General features: G+C 42.5%; 1 protein-coding gene across 8 annotated transcripts in view; it reads right to left on the reverse strand.

Annotated features, from left to right (window-relative positions):
• Window positions 1–21,439, reverse strand: part of ZEB1 (zinc finger E-box binding homeobox 1) — a 121,157-nt gene extending 99,718 nt beyond the window's left edge. For 3 of the 8 annotated variants that reach the window (XM_064400868.1, XM_064400805.1, XM_064400781.1), the window contains exon 1: window positions 20,962–21,439. In XM_064400868.1, the coding sequence (XP_064256938.1) occupies window positions 20,962–21,385 (424 nt within the window). In that variant the 5' untranslated portion in view covers window positions 21,386–21,439. Of the gene's footprint in view, window positions 1–18,936; window positions 19,087–19,921; window positions 20,399–20,785; window positions 20,903–20,961 lie in introns of those variants that run through there. The other 5 variants (XM_064401075.1, XM_064400956.1, XM_064400914.1 and 2 more) reach the window with 3 other exon arrangements.
• Between the last annotated feature and the right edge of the window lie 312 nt (window positions 21,440–21,751).

Here is a 21,751-nt window from a genome sequence, read left to right on the forward strand (position 1 = left end):
GTACTAGCAGTGTGGAGCTGTTGGTGTGTTTCAGTCTTTAGTAGTTGCTACTTAAATAGGACCAGAGCCATTTTTAAATGAACAGGTGAGGTAACTTTTCATTTTCCTTTTGGAATTAAGCATTCCAAAACATAACCAAATGACAGTAGTTAGCTAAAGCCCAACACAAAAACAAAATAGCCTTGGGGCTATCAGTATCCAGACATTCAAGAGGACTCAACTGTTCCCAGACAGAGAGAAACCTGGGGACAAACCCACCAGTTTCTATTTTGAGGTAGGGCCATTCACATGTTCAACACATTACATTGTTTAAGAGCTCAAGACTAGAGCAGGCAGGTATAATACAGATTTCAGTCCAGTTTGAAGGAATGCTTTATGCCAATGGGCTCCAGGCCTCAGAAAGAAGACTTCCCAAATCAGCACAAAGACTGCAGCAGCACAGCAAGTTGCAGGGGCAGATGAGCTTAAGGACCCTCACACGGTAGGTTTCTGGTCAGCGATTTGGCCAAGAACCGTGGCTTTGAATGCCCATCTATTTGTGCCTTTATGGTCTCAACTACTCAAACTAGCCTTTAAGGCACATTTGAGTACATTTATCCCCCCAGGCACTTGCACTTGGGACAGCAAGAGAAATGTAAAATCCAACAAGTTTACATTCCTGAATTGTCAGCTGTTGGTATTACTGAAGCCTGTAGCTGTCTCCTGAACTAGACTGCATTTGAGATCAACTGTGAAATCAGATCAGCTTCGCAACCAGGTACAGAACAGCGGGTTTGTTTCCTCCAGCACTGCTTCTCCAGTTCAGCCTTTTCACTTCACAGCTGGTAGAGATGCTTCTCCAAATCCCACCCTCACACCACTAGACCCAAAAGAACCCCAGGAGAACTTACTAGGCTTGGAAACCAGTGGAGAAGCTGTCGGAGCATTAGTTAGCATTAGAAAACCTTCCCTAAAATTTCAAGTTTAAAACAGTCTGGAAACAGAGAACATAAAGAAAATAGAAACTCTTACACAGCACGTAGTTTCATACCCTGACAGAAGAGGAGGGAAGCAAAAATAAAAGCTGTTAGTACGTAGCATATAAGTAGCATTTTAAGAACAGAAGGTTTGATTTACCAATTAAAAAACTTGAAACTGCACAAGTGAACATTTGATTCCTGCCTTTTCATTCTGATTAATACAAGCAAAGGATTTTCTGGTATTATTTACAAGTATCCAAGATCAGTAGATGAGAGCTCATAACAGCTCTGAAAAACACATATCAGTTTCACTCAACTATAGCGGAACTGTTCCGAGATTTCTTATATTCAGAAACATTAACTGAGTTAGCATTGTGGCATATTTTGTAACTTACTAGTTTACAGCCTGCAACAGTAAGGGGTTTTAAAATGCAAGTGCTTGCTGTCATTAATATGCAATTGAACTAAGCATACCACAAAGAACACTACAGGCTAGTGACACTCAGGTATGTAAGTGCCACATCCAAACCAAGGCAGGTTGTGATAGGGAGAAGGTACACAGGTCAGGATGCAAGCAAAAAAGCACACCATGCTGCTGAGCCTGACATTCTGGGTAAAATTATGTTGGTAGTGTCAAAGGCACTAAACATATTCCTTAAAGCAGCAAGAGATGATTAAATACCTCTTCTGCCCTCCTACCAGTGACTACAGCCTCTATAACCCACATAGGTAACACAGGTATAGGTCCAAGCCTCAACGACTTTTTAAAATTATTTTACTGGGCTGAAGACTTTTAGTTCCAGCTTATGTGCAGGGCTGTGACCTGTGGGGCTGAGTACACCTTTCAGTGCCACTGGGAGGAAAGCAGGAGCCAGCTCTGGGTGTTCATGTCCAGAGAGAATGTGAGGTAGCTGCTTGTCTCCAGCTCTCCCCTGCTTGCCTGCGTCAGGCAAGAGAAGCAGTGTCCTGCTCTCCCCAGATCATCTCCTCTCCTCGAAGATGGACTGAAATAACACAATTCTTAAAAAAAAAATAAAAAAAATCCAAACCCCCAAAACATCCTGCTCAAGAGCAAGTTTTGTGTGAAAGTGTTTTAAATCAGAAAATTGGGTGCTGAGTGAAGTATATTTGTTTTCAAGCAGAATGAACAGGTTTTTAAGTACTCATCCTCTAATCTATGAAAAGAGAAAGTAAACAATGAAAAAACACAGAAGTTGAGGGGAACTGCTAAGGACATCAAGCTTCAAAGTTTAGTTTAAAAGCTAAAGAAGTACGTTCAGGATTTCACAATTACTCTTAACCCGTTTAGTTGTATATATAAAATAAGACAGATCCCCTCGATGTTTAATGCTTTAAATCAGTTCAGTGCTTTAAATCTCTGAAGTTAATGAGAGTCTTGTTTGAAAGCCTTTAAAAAAACAAGGGAACACACTCTTCCTTTAAAATAAATGTTTCAAAATTTTTAATTCAAAATTAAAAATCTAACAAAAAAAAAAAAAACAAACCCCAAAAAAACCAAAAAAACCAAAACCAAACAAGTGCACATGCTAAGGTGGAAAAACCTGGCCAAAGCACCAGACATGGAAGCGCTCACCCCATGAGGTGCACAGGGCTCAGAGACACATTAAGTTGTTTCAGGGAAAGCCTCAGAAGGTGCAGGGTACACAAGCTGAAAACCCCCAAGTCAGAGAGAAATTTCCCATAAGCCTCGTGTGAAAGGCTGCCTCCTTATCCTCCAGTCACTGAATAGTGCTTTTCTTCTGAAACAAAGTGTATGAGGTACAGCGAACAAACTGTAAAGGTAACTAGGCCTTTTGTCATGTAGTTCCTCCACCCACTTGTACTTTACTGCACAATAGCTCGTTTACAGATTCAGACCACTCCAGCTCCACACAGAAACAATCCTGTATTGTGAAGTGAATCTACCCGAGGAGTAAAATCTAAAAATACTGCAGAAAGTCTATAGCAATCATTTCGTAGAACTCTCCGGTTCTTCCCTTAGAGACAAAGGCTTTCCCAATTTGAATGGCTAATAACAGACTTAGTCACCCCTTACTTGAGTGTGACTAATAGCCTGCAAGAGCAAAAAATGTATATGTACCATATGAAGCTGTTTATCTCTTAAAATTAAAAAAAAATAATTATTTGTACTGAAGCAAAAAGTAGTTGCAATGTGAAAACCCATGTTACTTCCTCTCCCATGTCCATCAGGGAGAACAAAGCACTTTGTAGCACAGAGGCATTCCTGCATGTGCTACCCAGGACAAGCCAGAGGTGCTTGTTTACACCAGTGGGTAGGCACAGCAGCTACAGAATAGTGATGGGTAGAAAAAACTAGCAAAGCACATGGTTCAACCAGCAATCTGCCTAGTCAGCCACACATTAACATAAGTAAATCATGGCAGACCAGTTAGGCTGCTGGGAAAGTCTGGAAGAAAAGACAGATAGCCTACCTACACTCTACTTGCACTTTCACCTCACAGAAAATAGTAACTCCATCCCCCACAAGCCGCTATAATAGAATAAAGATAAACGCAGGGATTATGCCAAGTTGACCCCAGGCTTTGTTCTTTCCCTCCAAGCATATTCAGTGAAAAGGTCTAAACACACATCTGATTTGACAAGCATTCAGATTCACAAAGAACGTGGTGAAAGTGAAATCATACTTGGGGCATTCATGGGTCCCTGTGTCAAAGGTCATTCAGCAGTGTTTCAGCTGCTGCTTGCTAGGATTTGAAATGAACTAGTATAAACTCCCATCACCACAAATACTGACATACAGTTTATGCCAGACACATATGCCATAGCATGTTCAGCAAAATTTAGCTCAGAGATAATATAATTTTTGCATGAGCATTTAATCCTCACAATTGGCACTGCCTCATCTGGAAAAATGGATCATTTTCCTTTTTAGCCACATTCATGTCAACTCACATAACTCATCTGCAGAACACTGAATTATTATTAGAAAGAAGGTCTGACCAAACCATTTATATCCTTCCCTCTTTACATAAAAAAACCCCAAAACCACAGTTTTTTCTACCTAACTAGAAGTTAATTAGTTGATTCAACCTGGGAAAAAAGTCACATTTAAATCACTTAGCTACACGAGAGAGCTCAAAAAGGTTTATCAAATGACTTATCATTGATTTTCTTAGTTTCTCAAATATTATTTGAGTCTTCCAGCTGCCATTCAGGATATTTAAAGAAGGCACACAAGAAACTAACTTAAAACAGTAGCAGGCTAGGAAGCTTCAGGGCTACTAAAAGTGGGGGAGCATGCAACTGAAAACCTGCTGAGAAATAACAACAGGGAACGAAAACAAATGTATTCTTCCAAAGCCTTTGTGAAGCTCGCTCTCAGCTCCGGGCAGCACAGTGGCAAGCCCAGCTGTCGATTCAGCAAGCTGCAAGACTGTCACTCCAAAACAGGTCACAGTTCAGCAAGCAAGTTGTTATTTGTTTTTACTGCCGACAAAGAGGTGTACACCCTAAAAAGCGGCATTTCTGAGGCAGTGCTTTCCCAGGAACAACTCTATTTCTTTAAGTCTTACAAATAATACAGCATTTTGCCACCAGTAGATGTCTTAACTAGGGAGAATCTCAAACCTCACTTTATTACAGGAGGAGGTTTTCCATAAGGATGCTGGCTCACCATAGCTGGCAATCAGGCACATTTCTGTCACTTGTCAGCAACCCAGACTCCCCCAAGCTGAAGAGTAAGGCACCAGCACATCTCCTACTACTACCACCTCTAGCTCCTGTGCCAAAGCACTGCCAGGGCATCTGCCAAAAAGCAGCCTCTGTTCCTCATGGTTTCCACCAAAGGCATACAACTAGGCAGCAGCAGACACAGGACTGCCCCACTGACTGCTTCTCAAGGCAGCAGCAAGAGGGCTGTGTTTAGTGGGACACACACCATTAACTGACAGGAATTAGTTGCATTACATGCTCTCATCTCAAACAGTAGGGCATCAATTTAAATAACCTTTGGGCAGGAGACAGTCTTTATTCTTTTGACAAATGAGAAAAAAAAATACCTCTCAAGGAAACACAAAATATGCTTGCTCTTTTTGACTAGGGAAATAGGACCCCTGATTCCTGCAGATGCTCAGTATGACTTCATCTGCACCTTTGCCACAAGAATAACTAAGATTCCATTAAAAGTAGAAGATTGACATGATCTCAAAGACTGAATATTTTGTTCCAGAGTCCCCAAGCCTAAATGGAAACCTACGTGTAGGCTTTCCATGAGTGTCCCACTTGCAGAAATGGAGAAAAAACCCAAAAATAACACTTCTAGAGGGTGTGAGACAGGAGAGATGACTAAAAAACACTTATTCTTTCTCACGTGAGGACGACAACACAAGCATCACAAGGCAATGCAGGCCTCACTTCTCTCCAAATCCCTTCTGTCCCCTGCTGTGAACAAAGCACATTGCTTTCCTAATGCCTGGCAGGTTGTGCTCAAGATGGTACAGAAATCCCTCCTATTCTATCATGCTGTGTAAGCAAACATATTTGTCATGTTGGTGCAGTTGCTTACTAGTTTTAGAATATTCTGAGTTTTGTAGATGGCTGTGATGGCTATCAGATACTTTGGGAATCTGAGCGGTACAGAGAAATAAGATTCAGTTAACAAAACCTTAAAAAACAAAACAAAAACCAGAATCAGAGGTATTGATTAGTCTCATCAATAACACCCAAAGCAGTAATAACAACATGCTTTTGGCTGTATGGTTTTCCAGAACTCCATTATGAGTCAACATGAAAAGGAAATCTAAGGACAAGCACACACGAATGAACCTGAATGATTTTGAATACGTTTCCTCCAAAACAGAACTTGACACCCCTTGTTCTCATATGCTACAGGCTGATCAGCTGAGGATTGCATTTCAGTCTCTGCAAGTTACCCAAATTAAAGAGTTCCCAACTGTATCAGAGACTGTCCACTGAAGTACTCTGTAATAATCACATAGGTTTTCCAGAACTGCATGATTTGCTCCAAGAAACCTAAACCACCTATTATTACAGCAGAGATAATCATAAGCCTTATTTAAGCTGAAAAACATAGAATTGGCTTTTTTGGTAGCATTTTTTCCCATCTCTAAAACAGTCTTGCTTGGAAGAGAGGGAAGAATAAAGGTGAAAATACACTGTAGCTCTGCACATCTTAAAATCTTGATGCTCTTGGACAGCTAGATAAGCTAGACAGGAGCAAGAACATTTCACTGACTCATTCAACTTCTACTCTACATTGAACTTCTACTCAATTACAGGATAAGGAGAAAAACATGAGGCTTTATAACATCTGTCTATACAGCACATCTAAAAGACTCTTCTTCATATTTGCTGGAGTCACCAGGATTCACACAGGGCCTACAACACATAGAAAAGATGGCAACAAACAATATTTCACATACCCTAACTTGTCTACTGCAGAAACAAATCTGTTCTACCTAACAAAAACAACAGACAAAAGACAGGTAAACTGCATGGTTCTGGGCTGAAGTAGGGAGCAAATCCCTGTGAACCCATGAGCTTCCACATCTTCATAGCACTGTGTTTGTCAGAGCTTAAGGCAAGGGCTGGCCACTAGGACCCATAACAGGAAAACTGGGGGGAAGACACAAGGTGAAGGATACAAGAAAGCACCTTCCAGGCCTGTATTTTCTAAGCATCTCATTTTGTGGCATTCATTTCCACAGCCTTCTGTAAATTCACAGCTTGTACACTAGACACTTTACAAAGGAGACACGAAGCTCTTTCCACATCCTCCTCACTGCAATCAGCAAAAGACAACCTGTTTGCATAGTTTTAGAATATGTTGTAGTTTGGGTTAAATCTAGCAATAAATATTCTGAACTGGTGGCCAATTAAACCCAAAAAGCATGGATTTACAAGTTTCTGCCTCATGCTATTTCATAGCTCTGCAGCGGGTGCTCTTAATTATCACGTCCTAAACTCATGATTCCAATCTTGCTGTACTAGTATTTGCCAACAAAAAATTACCAAAAGATCTTAAGCATCAACCTAAAGCCTGTTATAACTGAGGGCTAATCCTGTTTATTAGTACTAGGACTATATTTTAGTAGTGTATTTCTATATAGAGAACTTCAACCATACTAGTTAACCAAATGCTGACTTCCAAACTAACAGGTACTACTAGCAGGACCCAGAAAGTTCTTAAAAATTCCTGGTTTTAGTGAATTTGTCTGAAAGAGACTTTAAGAAACAGTGTACTACTTGGTCAGACAGACTGACATACCAATCACTTGCCACTAATAAAGAGCAATCATTCTACTCTAGGAAGCAGGGACACTGGGTTCCACACACCCCACCCCTCAAGGGTATATACCCCATCACAAGACTTCTTTAATGGATGCTTGGGATAAATTAGCAGAGATTCTTTCCAATCTGCAAACTTTCCTCATAATATGGTGTTTGAGTCAGCTGTGCCAGCATTACACCTTAAACAACACAGAAAAACACAAGTAAAACTGTCCACCAAAAGAATATTTTTTTCTGCACTAAATACTTTTAAGATAATGAAACCCCCATTTCCCACATTTTCTTCTGGCTAAGTGAAGATGATCTTTCAGCTGTTCTGCCACTCTGCCCTTCTGCAATTTCCCATATCTGTCCTGAAAACCAGCCATGGCACAACACTGCAGCCATGCCAGCCAAATCAGTCAAAGGCAATACCCTTCTCAGTCCAATATGTAACTATGAAAACCCTAAAGAAGACAAGAACAGGTCTAGATCTTTTTATTCATAAATGCAACTTTCCTAAGCTGCATTAATGTGCAACACACTGCTTTCAGGAGTGCCAATTAAGTCACAGATGTTGGAAGATTTGTAAAATATGTAGCTAACTCCTTCCCCCCCAAGAGAGTTCACTTTCTTGTTCTTACTCAGCTGTCTTTACATCACTTACCAGTGAATACATCTCCCTTTCCACCTGTGACTGCAGAAACTAGTGGCTTCCTACTGTAAACCACAGCAATCACATGGGGCAAGGAAAAAGGAGACTAGAAAAACCCCACAGATCTCTCTTAAACTAGTCTGGAATGTATTTTATTTGTCACCAGTTACAGACTACCCACTGTTAGAGATAGTTAACTAAACTTTAGTTTTATCACCAGCTTCCTTGTGAAGTAGCACAGTCTTCAGCACCATAAAAAGGTCATATTATTATAGGAACAATTCTGAATGCAAAATAAAAATGCATGTAAAGTGAATTAATACTGCTCTCAAGGGAGCAGCATTTGTGGAGCTCTATGGTATTACCAGTTTCAGTTGTTTCCTTTTTTCTTGGGAGAGGGGGGAGGAGGCAGCAATGGGCAGCAGACTTTATTGGAGGAGAGGAAGGGAGCAGAAATTTTTAGGAAGGGTTTTTGCTTAAGGCAAATCAATCCCAGGGACTGAAGAAAGTTGGTGCGTAACATGTAGCTAAAAGATCTTTGAAAGACACAACCCTTACAAAAAATAGTGTCCACAAACAGAACAGTCACAAGGAGACCTGGCAGCAGCTAACAGAATGAGAAAAATAAAGCTTGTTCAAACAGTATTCCCATTTTATTTAATAAAAGTTGCAATTCATACATTTTGCTGCTAAAGCATAAATTTCCAGAGTTCATAGCAGTTGTAACCACAGCAACATATTGAACAGACCACAACAAGGAAGACAAATGACACCAAACGTCAGTTAAGAGGTTTGTTTAATCATTTTAAGATAAGTTTTCCATGTTTTAACAATACATCCATATTCTATATACCAAATTGTTTTTATCCTGACTTGCCAGTTAGTTTGGAGGCTCATATATATCAGAAGCTGTCTTAATTTCCTGAGCAGATGCAAACCAGGGAGATCTTCCATTTAGCATAAATTAACAGATTGCACCTGTTTTTTTTCAGTGGGGGACAGCACCTTTTAGAGATTGAATGCCATAAAAAACAAACAAAAAAATCTTCTTGAAAGCTGTAACTGGAAGTTACAAGTGCACAAGCAACTATTGCTCACTGACAGTAAACTGTAGACAATCAAGAGGGCTTTTCAAACACTGTATTCTTACAATGGGTAAGTATAGCTGTCAAAAAAATAAACCTTGATAAGATTCCTCATTAGTTTTCCTGCTACTATGCACACAGCCTCATTTGTCTACTTGAGCCAACTCTCTACAGCCTTTTATTTCATGTTCTCCTCCAGCATCTGGATTCTCTGTGTCTCAGCCATGCTCCTGGCCCAATTTCCTTCAAATCTGTATTAGCACATCTTCCAAAAGACTTAATAAACCTAACACACTTCTGCAGGGCAGATTATGTAATCCTGTAACTAAGCAAAACATTAGAGAGAAAAAAAAACTAAAAGAAAGGAAAAAACCACACACACCTGCATGATGAAAATGAAACTGAGCCATCATGCTGTTACTCCCTTCCTTCCCCCACACATTCAGAGCAATCAGGAATAGCAAGTAGTACCTCACCAATTTAGCTCATAAGTATTTTCCTGCAAGAAAAACTGTCAGCACTGCTCTGTAAGGCACCTAGGAATACTTTTGACAGTTGAAAAAAATTAAGTTTATTTTATACCCAATAACACGATCATAAACCAAAGGCTACTCTCTCCATCTCCAGTACAGACATCCTCCACGGCAGGCTTGTCATTTTTTGCTTTATAATGGAGTCATTTCATTGTATGCAAGAAGCCCCAGGCATTCTGTACAGCCCATTACTCTTTGCTGCCCACATTCAGATGGCTAATCTGCTATCAGCCAGAAGCTTGACAGACAAAAGGAAAAGGCAGGAAAACAGCTCATGCAGCTGCACATGCGCACACACACGTCAAACACAAAGTGTTCCAACAGTAGACCCAAGAATGAACAAGGCACACATTGGATTGACAGTCCTACTTAAAACTGTGGTTGAAGGAAGACACACGAATTCTTTAAAGGTAGACAGGTTGGGGAAACATTTAAGGGATAAAAAGCTTCATTAGGATGCCTATTAAGATACTTTACGGCACAAACCTGGAAGACTACTCACTAAGCAAGCACCTTGGAACCTCTGAAAAGTCAAACATTTTTATTCTGAGGATTTGCTATAGGAGACCTTCAAAATGCTTAGAAATATTGTCAAAAGTTAGTAGGATGAAATAAGAGTTAAATATAGGCAACTGTAAACTATTATAATAACATTTGACAAGCTTTAGATTTCAGCACTTCTGTTTTTTCTCGCTCAGAAAAGAACTCACTTTTCTAAAGAGTTGTACAGATTTTCTATATGCCAAATTATTGCAACACCATACATACAAAAAAGCAAATGCAATGAAATTATTTGTACAGTAGTATATAACAAGAAGCTTTTTAATTACTTCTTTCCAGGCATGTGACATAAATAAATGGAGAAGGCTTGCAACTTCATACTAAAACAAAGAAAATGCCTATATTTGCTGGAGTTCTTAACCACCATATTTTATTTCACTTCTGAAGGAAAGCATCTTAGCACTGCCACAAGCAGTACTGCCAAAAACATTTTTGAAGCATCAGATCCACAGACAACAGTTTGCATCAAACATCTTGTAAGAATTTCTGTCAGGATCATAAACCTCTGCTGTGTGTCATGATTTTTATTCAACTAAGTCTATTTGTATCCTTAACAGTTGGAAAGCTAAACTCTCCTTGTGTGAACAGGCTTAGTTCACAAAGTCTGCCACTAGTTTTATTCACTCACATGCTGAGGTAAAAGCCAGGCTCATCGTTTTAAGCCAGGCTCATCATCACGTAAGTACCACATGAACTATGCAGGCGTGATTAATCACGTGGTGAAACAGAGAGAACTATGGCATGTTATAGGGTGTGATGTGTCACTGGAACTATTTCCCTTTTCCTATGCCACAACTACCAATTAAATTCTGCTTCTCATTTCTCAGGTATTATTTCACTATTGTGCAGAAAGTCTCCCAGCATTTTGATTGCTCTATATCACCAATTCTATCTTCCAATATTTGCTCAAAATCATACTTAGTGTTCCAGGAATACAGTACATCTGTCAATTCCAAGCCTGGAAAATGTACAAGGTAAGCCTTACCATGAAGGGCAGAATTTGTCAGAATAGTTTGCTCCACAGAATTAGTCTCTGTGGTTTACTATCATTACAACACTTATGAACAGAAGCCTGTCTTGTGTTACTACCGGGAGCATTCAGACCAGTCTAATAAATTATTAGATATAACTACAGATATATAGATACAGATAGATGCAGATACATATATGTCTACAAAACAAATCTGTACTGGAAATGCAAATTTACTTTCAGCACTCAGTAGCTAGAATGTATCAAAATAGGTTGTTATAACAAGCCATCCTACAATCTGCTCCTATCTAAAGTTTAAAGCTGGCAAGAATACTATTTTCTTGTTGCCTTTCAGACATGGAAGTTCTGAAATCCCCTGCTGAGCCTCGTCCTGCAGGTCGAGTACTTGTCTTCTTCTGCAGCCATCTGCAGCATCTCCTCAACAGCAGCACATCCCAATGGTATTCTGCAACCTTATCTTCCTCTCCCACATGTACAAGGTAAGAAGGGGGAAAAAAAACTACATTTGCATATGTAATTATGGTGCAGCTCAGCAGTGAGCAAAAAATTACTGGAAGTTGAGAACAGATATGCCCGATGACCACACCTTAGTATTTCAAATGAAAATGCTTAGCAAGGAAGGGGAAGGGACAGCAGCAGGGAAGGAAGCCAGTCATTACAGCTCCAAATCTGCTTCAAAGCCCTTATTCACCAACTCATGCTCTTTACCAGGCAAACTGTACCTAGGTCCTTCCTGTGAACAATAGCATAAGAATGAATCCAGTAGTGTGTGACTGGTTCTATTTTGCTTGACTTAACCAAACAGCTGTGCCAGGAATACTGTGAAGAAAAGGAAAAGCCATGGAAAGACAAATAAAACAGGATGGGAAGATTAAACAGGTTACAGATTCTGGACAGTATCTCCTTTTCCAGTCTAAGACTTAACATGACTTATAGTAGACAGCTTACAGGAACTTAAGAGAAATGACAAAATGGACTAGAAGGTGTGAAGAAGGAAAATCTGATACATACCTGGAAGCACACAAGGCAAAAATACTTCAAGGCATTAAGAAAAACTGTTTAAAGACAAGTGCATCTTAGAAAAGGGGACAACTCATCTCCCTGATGCTTCTGGGCATTAATAAAAATTATGTTAGCTTATGTGAGGAGGAAGGTGTTAGGAAAACAAACAAATAAAAAGCCCAACCTGCTTCTCTGGGGACCTACCAGTCCAACAAAAATCAACTTAAGCCCTGTAGTTAAGGCCTGATTTTTCTGTTCTTCAGTTTGTCCTTTTTCAGATGGAATAGATTTCCCCAGGCTTTTTTCAAATCATGCCACATTTGTGATGTTTTGTAATATCATTTTGCTTTCTTTCATATACACATCTGTGGATGGATGCCTACAAAATAGAACAGAAAATTGCCCTCACTGTCTGTCAGCTGCCTATCAAAGAGAATTGGGAAAAGGATATTTGCTGAAATAATGAAAACATTTTATATCACAATAACAGAAGGTGTTCTCTAGCATCACTGGCCCAACTAGCATTTGATCCTAACACAGACAGGCACAGTAGTTCATAGGTAAAAATACTCTCTACCACATCAGACTCTTAACCCCTTCTAGTGCTGTGCATGAAAATCACTCTCAGAATCATGGTGAATGGCAAGGTTTATAATTAATTTATCTCCAATGATCTTGCCAGCTCCTCCAGTGTTCCTGATCTATCACTTGACCTGTGAGAAGCTAAAGAACAGAGGAGTTGCAGAAAGAGAGGACATCTGCATCAGAAGAAGTACAGAATACTATGAAGTTAGTTAAGGAGAAGTTGTTTCTCTTCCTCTGACACACTCCCATATCATAGAGAGTTCTTGGTGTTTAAAGAACTAGTTTTACCTGTCCTTTCACTGAAGCACAACTGCTACTCATATTCACAGATCCTAATTGAACAGGATGCAATGTCATCACAGCAAAGAATTTTTTTTGTTCTCTTTTTCAGTTATAATTAAAAATACATTCATCATTAGACATGTTCATTTGCTTTACACAGTTCTCCAAAAATAGGATCAATGGAACACATTGAAGAGAGAGCAACAAGAAAGAATGCCACCAAACAGAAAGTAAATATTTGTAAGGAAACCAATAAAAGATGCCCATTTTCAGGTTTTAACCTTTGGGTGACAGCAGCTGTTAACCAAACTGCTTTGAAACAACGGGGGTAAAGTCCTCACATCACGGAGATTGTGACAGCTGGGAATGACAGCTGAAAAGGAGAGAACTGAAACAGGCTGCTTTCAAACAGTACTGACTCTTCAAAAATGAGAAAGCATATTTTTAGTTAACTTCTGTTGCTCTGAAAAGGCATGTTAAAATAAAATATATTACATTACAGTAATGACATCTGAGACAATCAGAGTGAGGCAAATTAAAAAAGGCTCCTTTCTTATCTATTGTCCTTTCTGGGGACAAATGCACAGGTCTAAAGAAACATGGTTAATATATTCAGCACTACCCAACTGAAACATCTGAATCCTGCCTTGGTGCATCACATACAGATAAAAATTTAACAAGTTTTTTCTTTCTACTCTACCATCACCCATCCTGCTAACACATGAATGTAAGCTGCCAGGTACTCACACAAGGAATGGGATGTATAGGCCAAGATACAGGAAGACTCAGTACATACATTTTTACTGCCTGAAAGGTGCTTACATACTGTGTGATGGAAGTAGTATTTTTTCTCAGGAGTACTGAAATAGATTTGTAAAGCTATGCTGCATTTAACTAGAGTCAGTATTTTATCCATCAAGTCTCAATGCTCTTGACTGGGATTCCCATTCTTCTTGACTGTCACACAGGAATACTACTTATCTACACAAAAAAGAGATAATTAGATTATTAAATAAACAAACTGTAGCTCAATAGGAAAAATGAAAGCAACTCCTACCTTTCCTTGAAAGAAATGGTCACAAAGATTAGAAAGTTGCAACTGTGAACAGTTTCTTAAAATATCAAACTTTTGTTACTCTTTCCAACTACAATAAAATAAGATGCGAGGAACTGGAAAACCAGAAAAGCAAACCAAGACTGAGAAATACATGAGCACATAATAATTAGCTAAAAAATCAACTCACAGTATTAGAGGCAATGGCTTATAAAAAGTTTTAAAAACTTGCCACCATAACATGGAAATAGAAAGCATTAAAAACAATACACTCATGAAACCCCCTACACAACTCAACAACAATTCCAGTATTTCAAGGCATCACCCAGCCAACTGAGGTCAAAGCTATTTACCACTGTGATCTCATGCAGCAGCCAAATACATTTCTCTCTGGAAGGCCAGCAAGGTGCATCACAAATCAGGTATCAGACCTTCAGTGAGAAGCAGACTATACCCCTGCCTACTGCACTCTTCCTGCCCCACACACGCTTTGCCTCGCCCATGCAGCACACATGCATACAACCCTCTGCTCTCCAGCCTTTGCTTGGGGGTTTGTCCATTTATTTTTATTTTTTTTTAACTACTAAAGACTTCAAACAGCATTTCCCTCAGCAGGAAAGAATCCCTACCCTGACTGATGTATTGCAGTGTCTCATGACTAGAGCTAACCACACACCTTCACAGATGAAGATATGAGAACACTCTTCATACCACCTTTGCCTCATGCTGCCCAGGCAGGCGCAGCACCCACCTGCACCCACAGCTTCCCACACAGCTCCACCTGTGACAAGCAGTTGTGGTGGCAAAACCTAGACTTGCATGTGCTTGTCACAGTCTAGTCAACTTATCAGGCCTGGCACTTATTTATGCATTACTGGAAAAGTTTTGTTTTGAGGATGCCTTATGCTTTTTTATTTACTTACCATTTTCAAATATTAAAAATACTGGTAACACACTTCTCCAGTCATAACTGTCACAACAAAACCAACATCTAATTACATAATTTCTGCCCAGATGTTAAACTCCAACACAGTCTCCTTAAAGCCCTCCATATCCCAGCAGGGGTGTTGATGTTTACAGTGTAGTCTTTAACTAAGTCCCTCCTGATGTAATTTATTTTTGTCTAACCTTGCATCACTGAACATAAGATTTGGAAATACAAAACACAACAGAAGACAACATTTTACATCTCTGGCACATCATTACATAGACTATGAAGACAGAAAATATCACCAGTGAAAATAGTATCTTATTACCATCTAAAAATGGCTAAAGACAAAATTGAATTTTGCATCTTGCCACTTGTTTGGTGAAAGCAAAAATATTCCAATAAATATGAAAGAACTTAAACAATTAAGCTGAAAGGAATAGTAACTACCAAATGACAAAACTATTCTTTCCCTTTAAGGCTCTAGATCAAGCCAAATGCAAGGGTAGTCCTGAGGATTAAAAATGGATTGGGACTCAGTCTTGCTATGGACTTCCTGTGTGACCTTGGGTAAGTCACTTGAGAATTTAGTTCTCAAAAATAACAGGCCTATTATAGCTGCCAGAATGAAGCACCAATGTTTCTGAGACCACAAACGAAAGACAGGGTTCTGCTTACTTGCCCAAAACAGAAAAGATCCCAGGTGTGAGTCCTCTTGAAAAATGTAGATAACAACCACCAAAAATTCAGGAATATTGATGTCAATCAGCTGAAAGTTAATCTGGCAGTGTACTTTGCAATACGGTATGAAAGTCTACATAAAAACAGAGTCATTTTTGGGTTTCTATCTCTAGTTTTGGGTATTTGAAACCTATCATGACTAGAACCCTTATGATTCAAAGAGATTCAAAAGAGATTCAAAATGTACTGTTTACTGTACAAACAGTACAAACTGTTTACAAACAGCTAATGTCTTGAGCAATATGCTTACATTTTTGGTAAATAATAATGACTGAATTTAGAAGCAGGGATGCCTAAGAAGCATTTGGCCTGATAATATAGTTCAGTAGTTTCTCTGCAATAGAGAGCACTTGATCAAAAATCAGTTAAAAAACCCGAACAAGCAAAAAACCTACAATCCAAGTTTCACAGAAGTTAATTTTATTTCTTTACCATAGTAATACAGAATCCCACACATGTTAAAAGCGTCTGCCATCCCTCACTGGCATTTCAAACTCTATTAAAACAGATGTTTCCACATGAGGAAAGGCATTACAGTGATATTTTGACTTCAGAGTACTTCAGCCTCTCCCCCCAGCACTGGAAAACTTCTATAAGAAAAAATTACAGGTTAATACCACAACTGGAGTCTCAGTGGGGAAGGAAGCAGGGAACAGCTGTAGAACCCCTTCCTCCTGCTCTGTCCACAGAGGAGCTGCTCACAGAGAGCAAGGGCCCAAACAAAGTCAGTAACACCAATGAACAGGACCTGTCATAAAGCCCAAAGTCCACAGAAACCCCTCCCCACTGACTCTACCTGATGTAACTAAAATATTCAATAGAAAATTTGGACTGAATTCAAAGAAGTCAAATCCTCAGACTGCTAATTAAAAACATTGAGTGATTTTTATGAGTGGGAAGACCATGACAGAAGGAAAGTTTCATCTTCTTGAAACTTTTCATTAACCCTTTCAGCAGCACATGTACAGAGCCCTACAAGCAAGGGAAATTGTTTCAGGAAACAAATTACCTCTAAAAGACCCAACTGCCTCAGGTAACGAATTACCATTAGACAACCTGCTTCACAACTGTTAAAATAACAAGCACTGACTGCTGACAGAAAAAGGAAGAAAGAGTGATCTTTTTAAGAGAAATCACACTATATTTCAGTAGCTAACACTAAAACAGAATACTACTTGTTTATAAGAGAGAAGGTTTCCTTGGTCCCAAACAGTTAATTCAGTTGTCCATGTAAACCTGTTCACTGTGCCTGGAATTTTAACTCGGGCTACATTCCACAAATCCCAAATTGCAAATTTAAATTAACATTAGAGCAAAAACATGATACATAGCAAAAGCAGAAAGGCAATGGGGCAAGAGAAGACAGGCATAATCAGGAATGCTGTATTCCAAGTGTCACTAACACCTGACATCCTGCCGGTAGCTAACACCTTGGAGCTAAAAGAAATACGATTTTGCCTTATTCAAAGGGACTTACAGTCTTCTTACAGTTCTTAGCCTGATAAGAAAACTTTATATGAAAGTGTTACCTAATAGAAATAAAAAGAGAGAAGAACCAACTGTAAAGCAACCGAAATAGCACTCTAACAAGTCAATTGACATAACCTCTTAGTAATAAATTCACTGTGACCAAGGCTGGCTTTTATCTTCTCCTCACATGTACCTGACAGCATGCAGAATTTAGCCAGATTCATACATTCCTCTTTTCACCATTAAATATGCATCTGAAAACCTGAAGGCATACTTGCATTATTTTCAGAATATCTATACTTTAGATTGATATATTTTCACACTCTAGGAAGGAAAGTTTTAAATATTTTGTTTTACTTATCTCACAGCATTGCTGAAGAAGATGTGTGACTTTTAGTTTTGCTGTTTAATAAGAACTAAGACAATCCCATAATATACCTGAGAGAAGCTAAGAAAGCAACTAATCCTGACTGCAAACCAATTCAAAATAAGAAAACCTTTGCTGATATTGAATCTATTTGAAGTCTGCTCAGGAGTCTCACAAGAGCATGGCTATGCAGAAGACCTTCAAAAAATACCCAAACCATGTCTCTTTCCTCCTCTTCATTTTTCTATCAAAAGAGAGGGAGAAAGGAAAGAAGTACATAGGATGAGAGACTCCCAACTAGTGCTGTGTTTCTGCTCTATCACATTATCTCAACACTTTAACTCTTCTGCTGCAGCAGAAGTTGTTTGTGTATTGGCCAGAACTAAGGACAATGACACAGGGTAGTTTTCTTCAGGTAGGAAGTGCCAGATTTCCTTGTAAGTGGAGGCTTTAATGGCAGCACCAATCGGCTCTTTGCTGACCTCCTGTAGGGACCAATAAACAAGGTAGAAAAGGACCCAGCTCCAGAGTTAAGATGATAAGACACCCTTTCCAGCGAGAGTTAATGCACCAGGATGGCTCCCAAACACAGAAAGCAGGGGAAAGAAAGAAAAAACAAAAGTTTACAGTGTAAGAATAGCTGCGTTAAGTTTAACAAGAGATAAAAAGAAGAAAAGTTTACAGTACTCAATGCCATAGCCCAGTATTATTAACTGGCATACTGGATGTCTAGTGCAACCTCCCTATAATAATTTCATATTCTGTGGGAATATGGAGAAGAAAACACATAAAAATGCTTTTAATTTTATACTACAAACAAGCCAGCTGCTTATGCATCTCCCCTATGCCCATTCCTCGTTAACAGAAGATACCTATAAGAACCAAGTGCATTCTGCGACTTTGGGAAAAAAACCCCTTCGTACTTATTTATTTTAAAGGTTAAAGGGTTAACATTTTTCTATGCATTTTCTTCAGTAAATATTTGCAAGTCAAACATAAACCCACTGCTGAGAAATCTCTATTATCCAGATTCTATTATCTAACCGATCCTGATGCTCCAATGCACAATGACTTAAGTTGGTTTTAATTCCCCAATAAAAGGAACCAACACCAAAGATACACCACATTTTACATTACAGAACTAGTTGATAAAGACTTTGAGGCTTTATATAATAAAGTGGGTGCAGCAATGAGGTCCAAAAGTGATGAAGATGAAAGATACCTGGAACGATACCAGATCTTATACACCTTTTGTTTTCTGCAAGTGATACACGCTGCAGGCAAAACGGTTTGTGCTAAACAGCCTTAAATCTGGTTTTCTAATATTAAGCACAAAGGAAAAACACTGACAGCAAGCGTGGTAAATAAATCCCTCCCTTGAGAATGAAAGCAGCAGACAGGAGGGGGCTGACATGCATGCAGGAGAAAACTAAACACCATCTTTTTTTTCTACCTGCACAAGTTGCCATTTGCTGCAGCAATCAAGGACCTTTTTTCCCCGTCGATTTCAAAAGCCAGGTTTTCAGAAAATTTCTCTCTCAAGTCATCTGTTGATATGCTTTAAGAGTATGGTATTCATATCACTGGATCTTTAAGAGAAAAATCCATTTTCTTTCCTGTTCAGGTAAACATGTTTACAGCTCCTGCACAGACGCTGGGTGGTTCAGACTCACATGTCACACATGTTGTCGTCAGCAACAAGAAAAGCCCCTTTCTCTGATCATCCACATTTTTAATAAGGTAAAGAGAACAGCACTTTCCAAACTTACCTTTAGCACAGCCAAATCATGAGCTAAATATAAATATTTACACGAGGACGAGGAATTAATAACATGAGCGTGCAAACACAAGAACACTTGCTAGAAAACGCACACAGCAAAAATAAGAAAAGCCTTTTAAGTTCAACGCGATCAAACCAACCCGTTAGCCCCTGGAAAGGCCGTCATTTATCACCACGTTATGCCCCGAACAGGGAGGATTAGAGAGGGGAAGCACCGATCGTGACTCCGATCTATTTCGGAGACCGTTCACTGCACATGAAAACATCTCAGATCGCAGGCAAAGCCTTCCTATCTGTGACCCTGCACAGGAAATGCCACATAAAACCTAAAATTGCCAAGGAGGGTTACAAAATCGCCTACTCTACATCCTATTCCGAAGAGTCGTGCTACGAGGACCGAACTACTTCTCCATTTTCCAGAAAATAAGTAGAGAGTGGGTGTTACGAGCCTTTATTCCCCCCGCCGTGTACCTTCCCATCGCATCTTAAAGTAACACACGTACCAAAGGGGAAAAAACACCACCCCACAGCAGCCCTTAAGCCCGAAATGTAAATGTAATTCCTTATATAGACTGCAGCAGCTGGTCACACACGCACGGAGAGCGGAGCGGGGGCCCCCGGCCAAACCGTTACCACCCATTATTATACAAACAGGTACCTCCGAAGCCAGAGGGAAGGCAAGAAACTTCGCCGCCCGCCCCCGCCGCCGGGGCGCAGCCCTCCCTTCCCCACCGGCCCGGCGGGGCGGCAGCGCGGCCGCGGGGCGCCGCCGGGCACCAACTCTCGGCGGGGCGGGCGGGCGCGGAGCGGGGGCGCCGGCCCGGGGCGCCCGCGCTGCCCCCGCGCGAATCGCCGCCCGCTGCGGCGGCGGTGCCTCCCCCGCATGTGCTCCCGGGTGTGTCCCCTCGGGGACGGCCGGCGTCCCCCACCGCCGCCCCAAGCAAAGCGAGTGCCGGCCGGGGGCGAGCAGCCGGCCCGCTGCCGGGCGAGCGGGGAGCAAACTCCGGCGGGCGGCAGAGGCGCTCCCGGGCGGGCGGCGGGGCGATCCCGCCCGCGGGGCCGGGGGGAGGCCCCGCTCCGCCCGGGGTAGCGCGCAGGTAACAAGTTTCGGAGTTGGGGCTGCCGCGGCCGGGCGGGCGGCGGCCGCTCCCCCGCCGCTCCCCGCGGGGCTCGGCGTCCCCGCCCGGGCCGGAGAGCGGCGGCGCGGCCGGGGGCCCCCGAGCCCGCTGCCGGCGGCGGGGCGGTCGCGGGGCTCGAGGGGGAAGCAGCGTGTAACGGTCCCGGACAGCGGCGGAGTGCGGAGGCACCGCTAGGCGGAGGAGGGAGGCGGCGGCGAGGCAGGCTGCAGGTAGCGGATATAACGGTGCGGAGGGAGCCGCGCTCCCGGCGAGCCGCGGCGGGGGAATTACTTTGGCGCCCGCCCGACCTCCCCCCTGCGCGCTCGGGACGGCTGTGCCCGGCCCCCGCCCCGGCCCCGCCGCCGCCCCAGCGCGGCCGCGGCGCTGCCCCGCGGGTGACTGACCGTTGTTGCGGCGCGGGTTCGGCTGCTTCCTGCGCTTACACCTGGGGCCATCCGCCATGATCCGCTCGCTGGTGTCTAAATGCTCCAGTCACCTCCTCCCCCGCCCGCCCCCCTCACTCCCTCCCCTCCCCCCCGGACCTGGTTTACGACACTGGGTGGTTTTACTTTTACATCACCTTCCCTACACCTAGTGCTCGCCCGGAACCTTGTTGCCACGGGAGACGGGCGCTTTACGGCAGCGCATTTGAACGGCGGCGAGGGAAAAGTTGCGCCCGCAGGTACCGGGAGCGGCCGCGCCGCCCGGGGGGGCCCGGGACCCCCGAGCCCCGGGCCGGCGGCAGCACGGGGGGATCCGCGCGGGCCGGGGCGGGGCCGGGCTGGGGGTGTCGGTGGTCGCCGGCCCGCGGGACGGCGCAGGAGGATCCCCGCGGGGCAGTCCCGCAGCGCCGCGCTGAGGGGCCGGCCCTGCGCCCGCCCCGCCGCCAGGTGCGGCCCCGGCAGCCGCCCCCAGGTGCGGCGGGGCTGTCCCGGCTCCCCCGACCCCGGGGCTGTCCCGGCTCCCCCGGCCCCGGGGCTGTCCCGGGGCTGTCCCGGCTCCATCCCGGCTCCCCCGGACTGTCCCGGGGCTGTCCCGGCGCGGGGCCGCGCTCCCGGCCCGTCCTGCTCGCACCTGGCGGGGCGCGCCCGGGGCTCACCGGGACCGGCGTCCGCTCTTGCGGGGCCGAGCGAGAAGCAGCAGCTGGACCGCAGCGACGCCGTTCCCACCGTGCCTGGAGCCTGCCGCACTCGGGCTTTCCGTACTCATACTTCCCGGTTGTACCGAGAGGAGGAGAGGTATTACATTCTGTGCCGTAACAAATAAAAAGAAGAGAGCATTTTTTCACGGGTAATTAATAAGCAACCTCTGTTGTGCTTAATAAACTTATTTAATGTATATACAAATTAAAACCATCAAACACTTGTGCT

The sequence above is a fragment of the Passer domesticus genome, chromosome 1, assembly GCF_036417665.1.
Source record: "Passer domesticus isolate bPasDom1 chromosome 1, bPasDom1.hap1, whole genome shotgun sequence".
Taxonomy (NCBI): Eukaryota; Metazoa; Chordata; class Aves; order Passeriformes; family Passeridae; genus Passer; species Passer domesticus.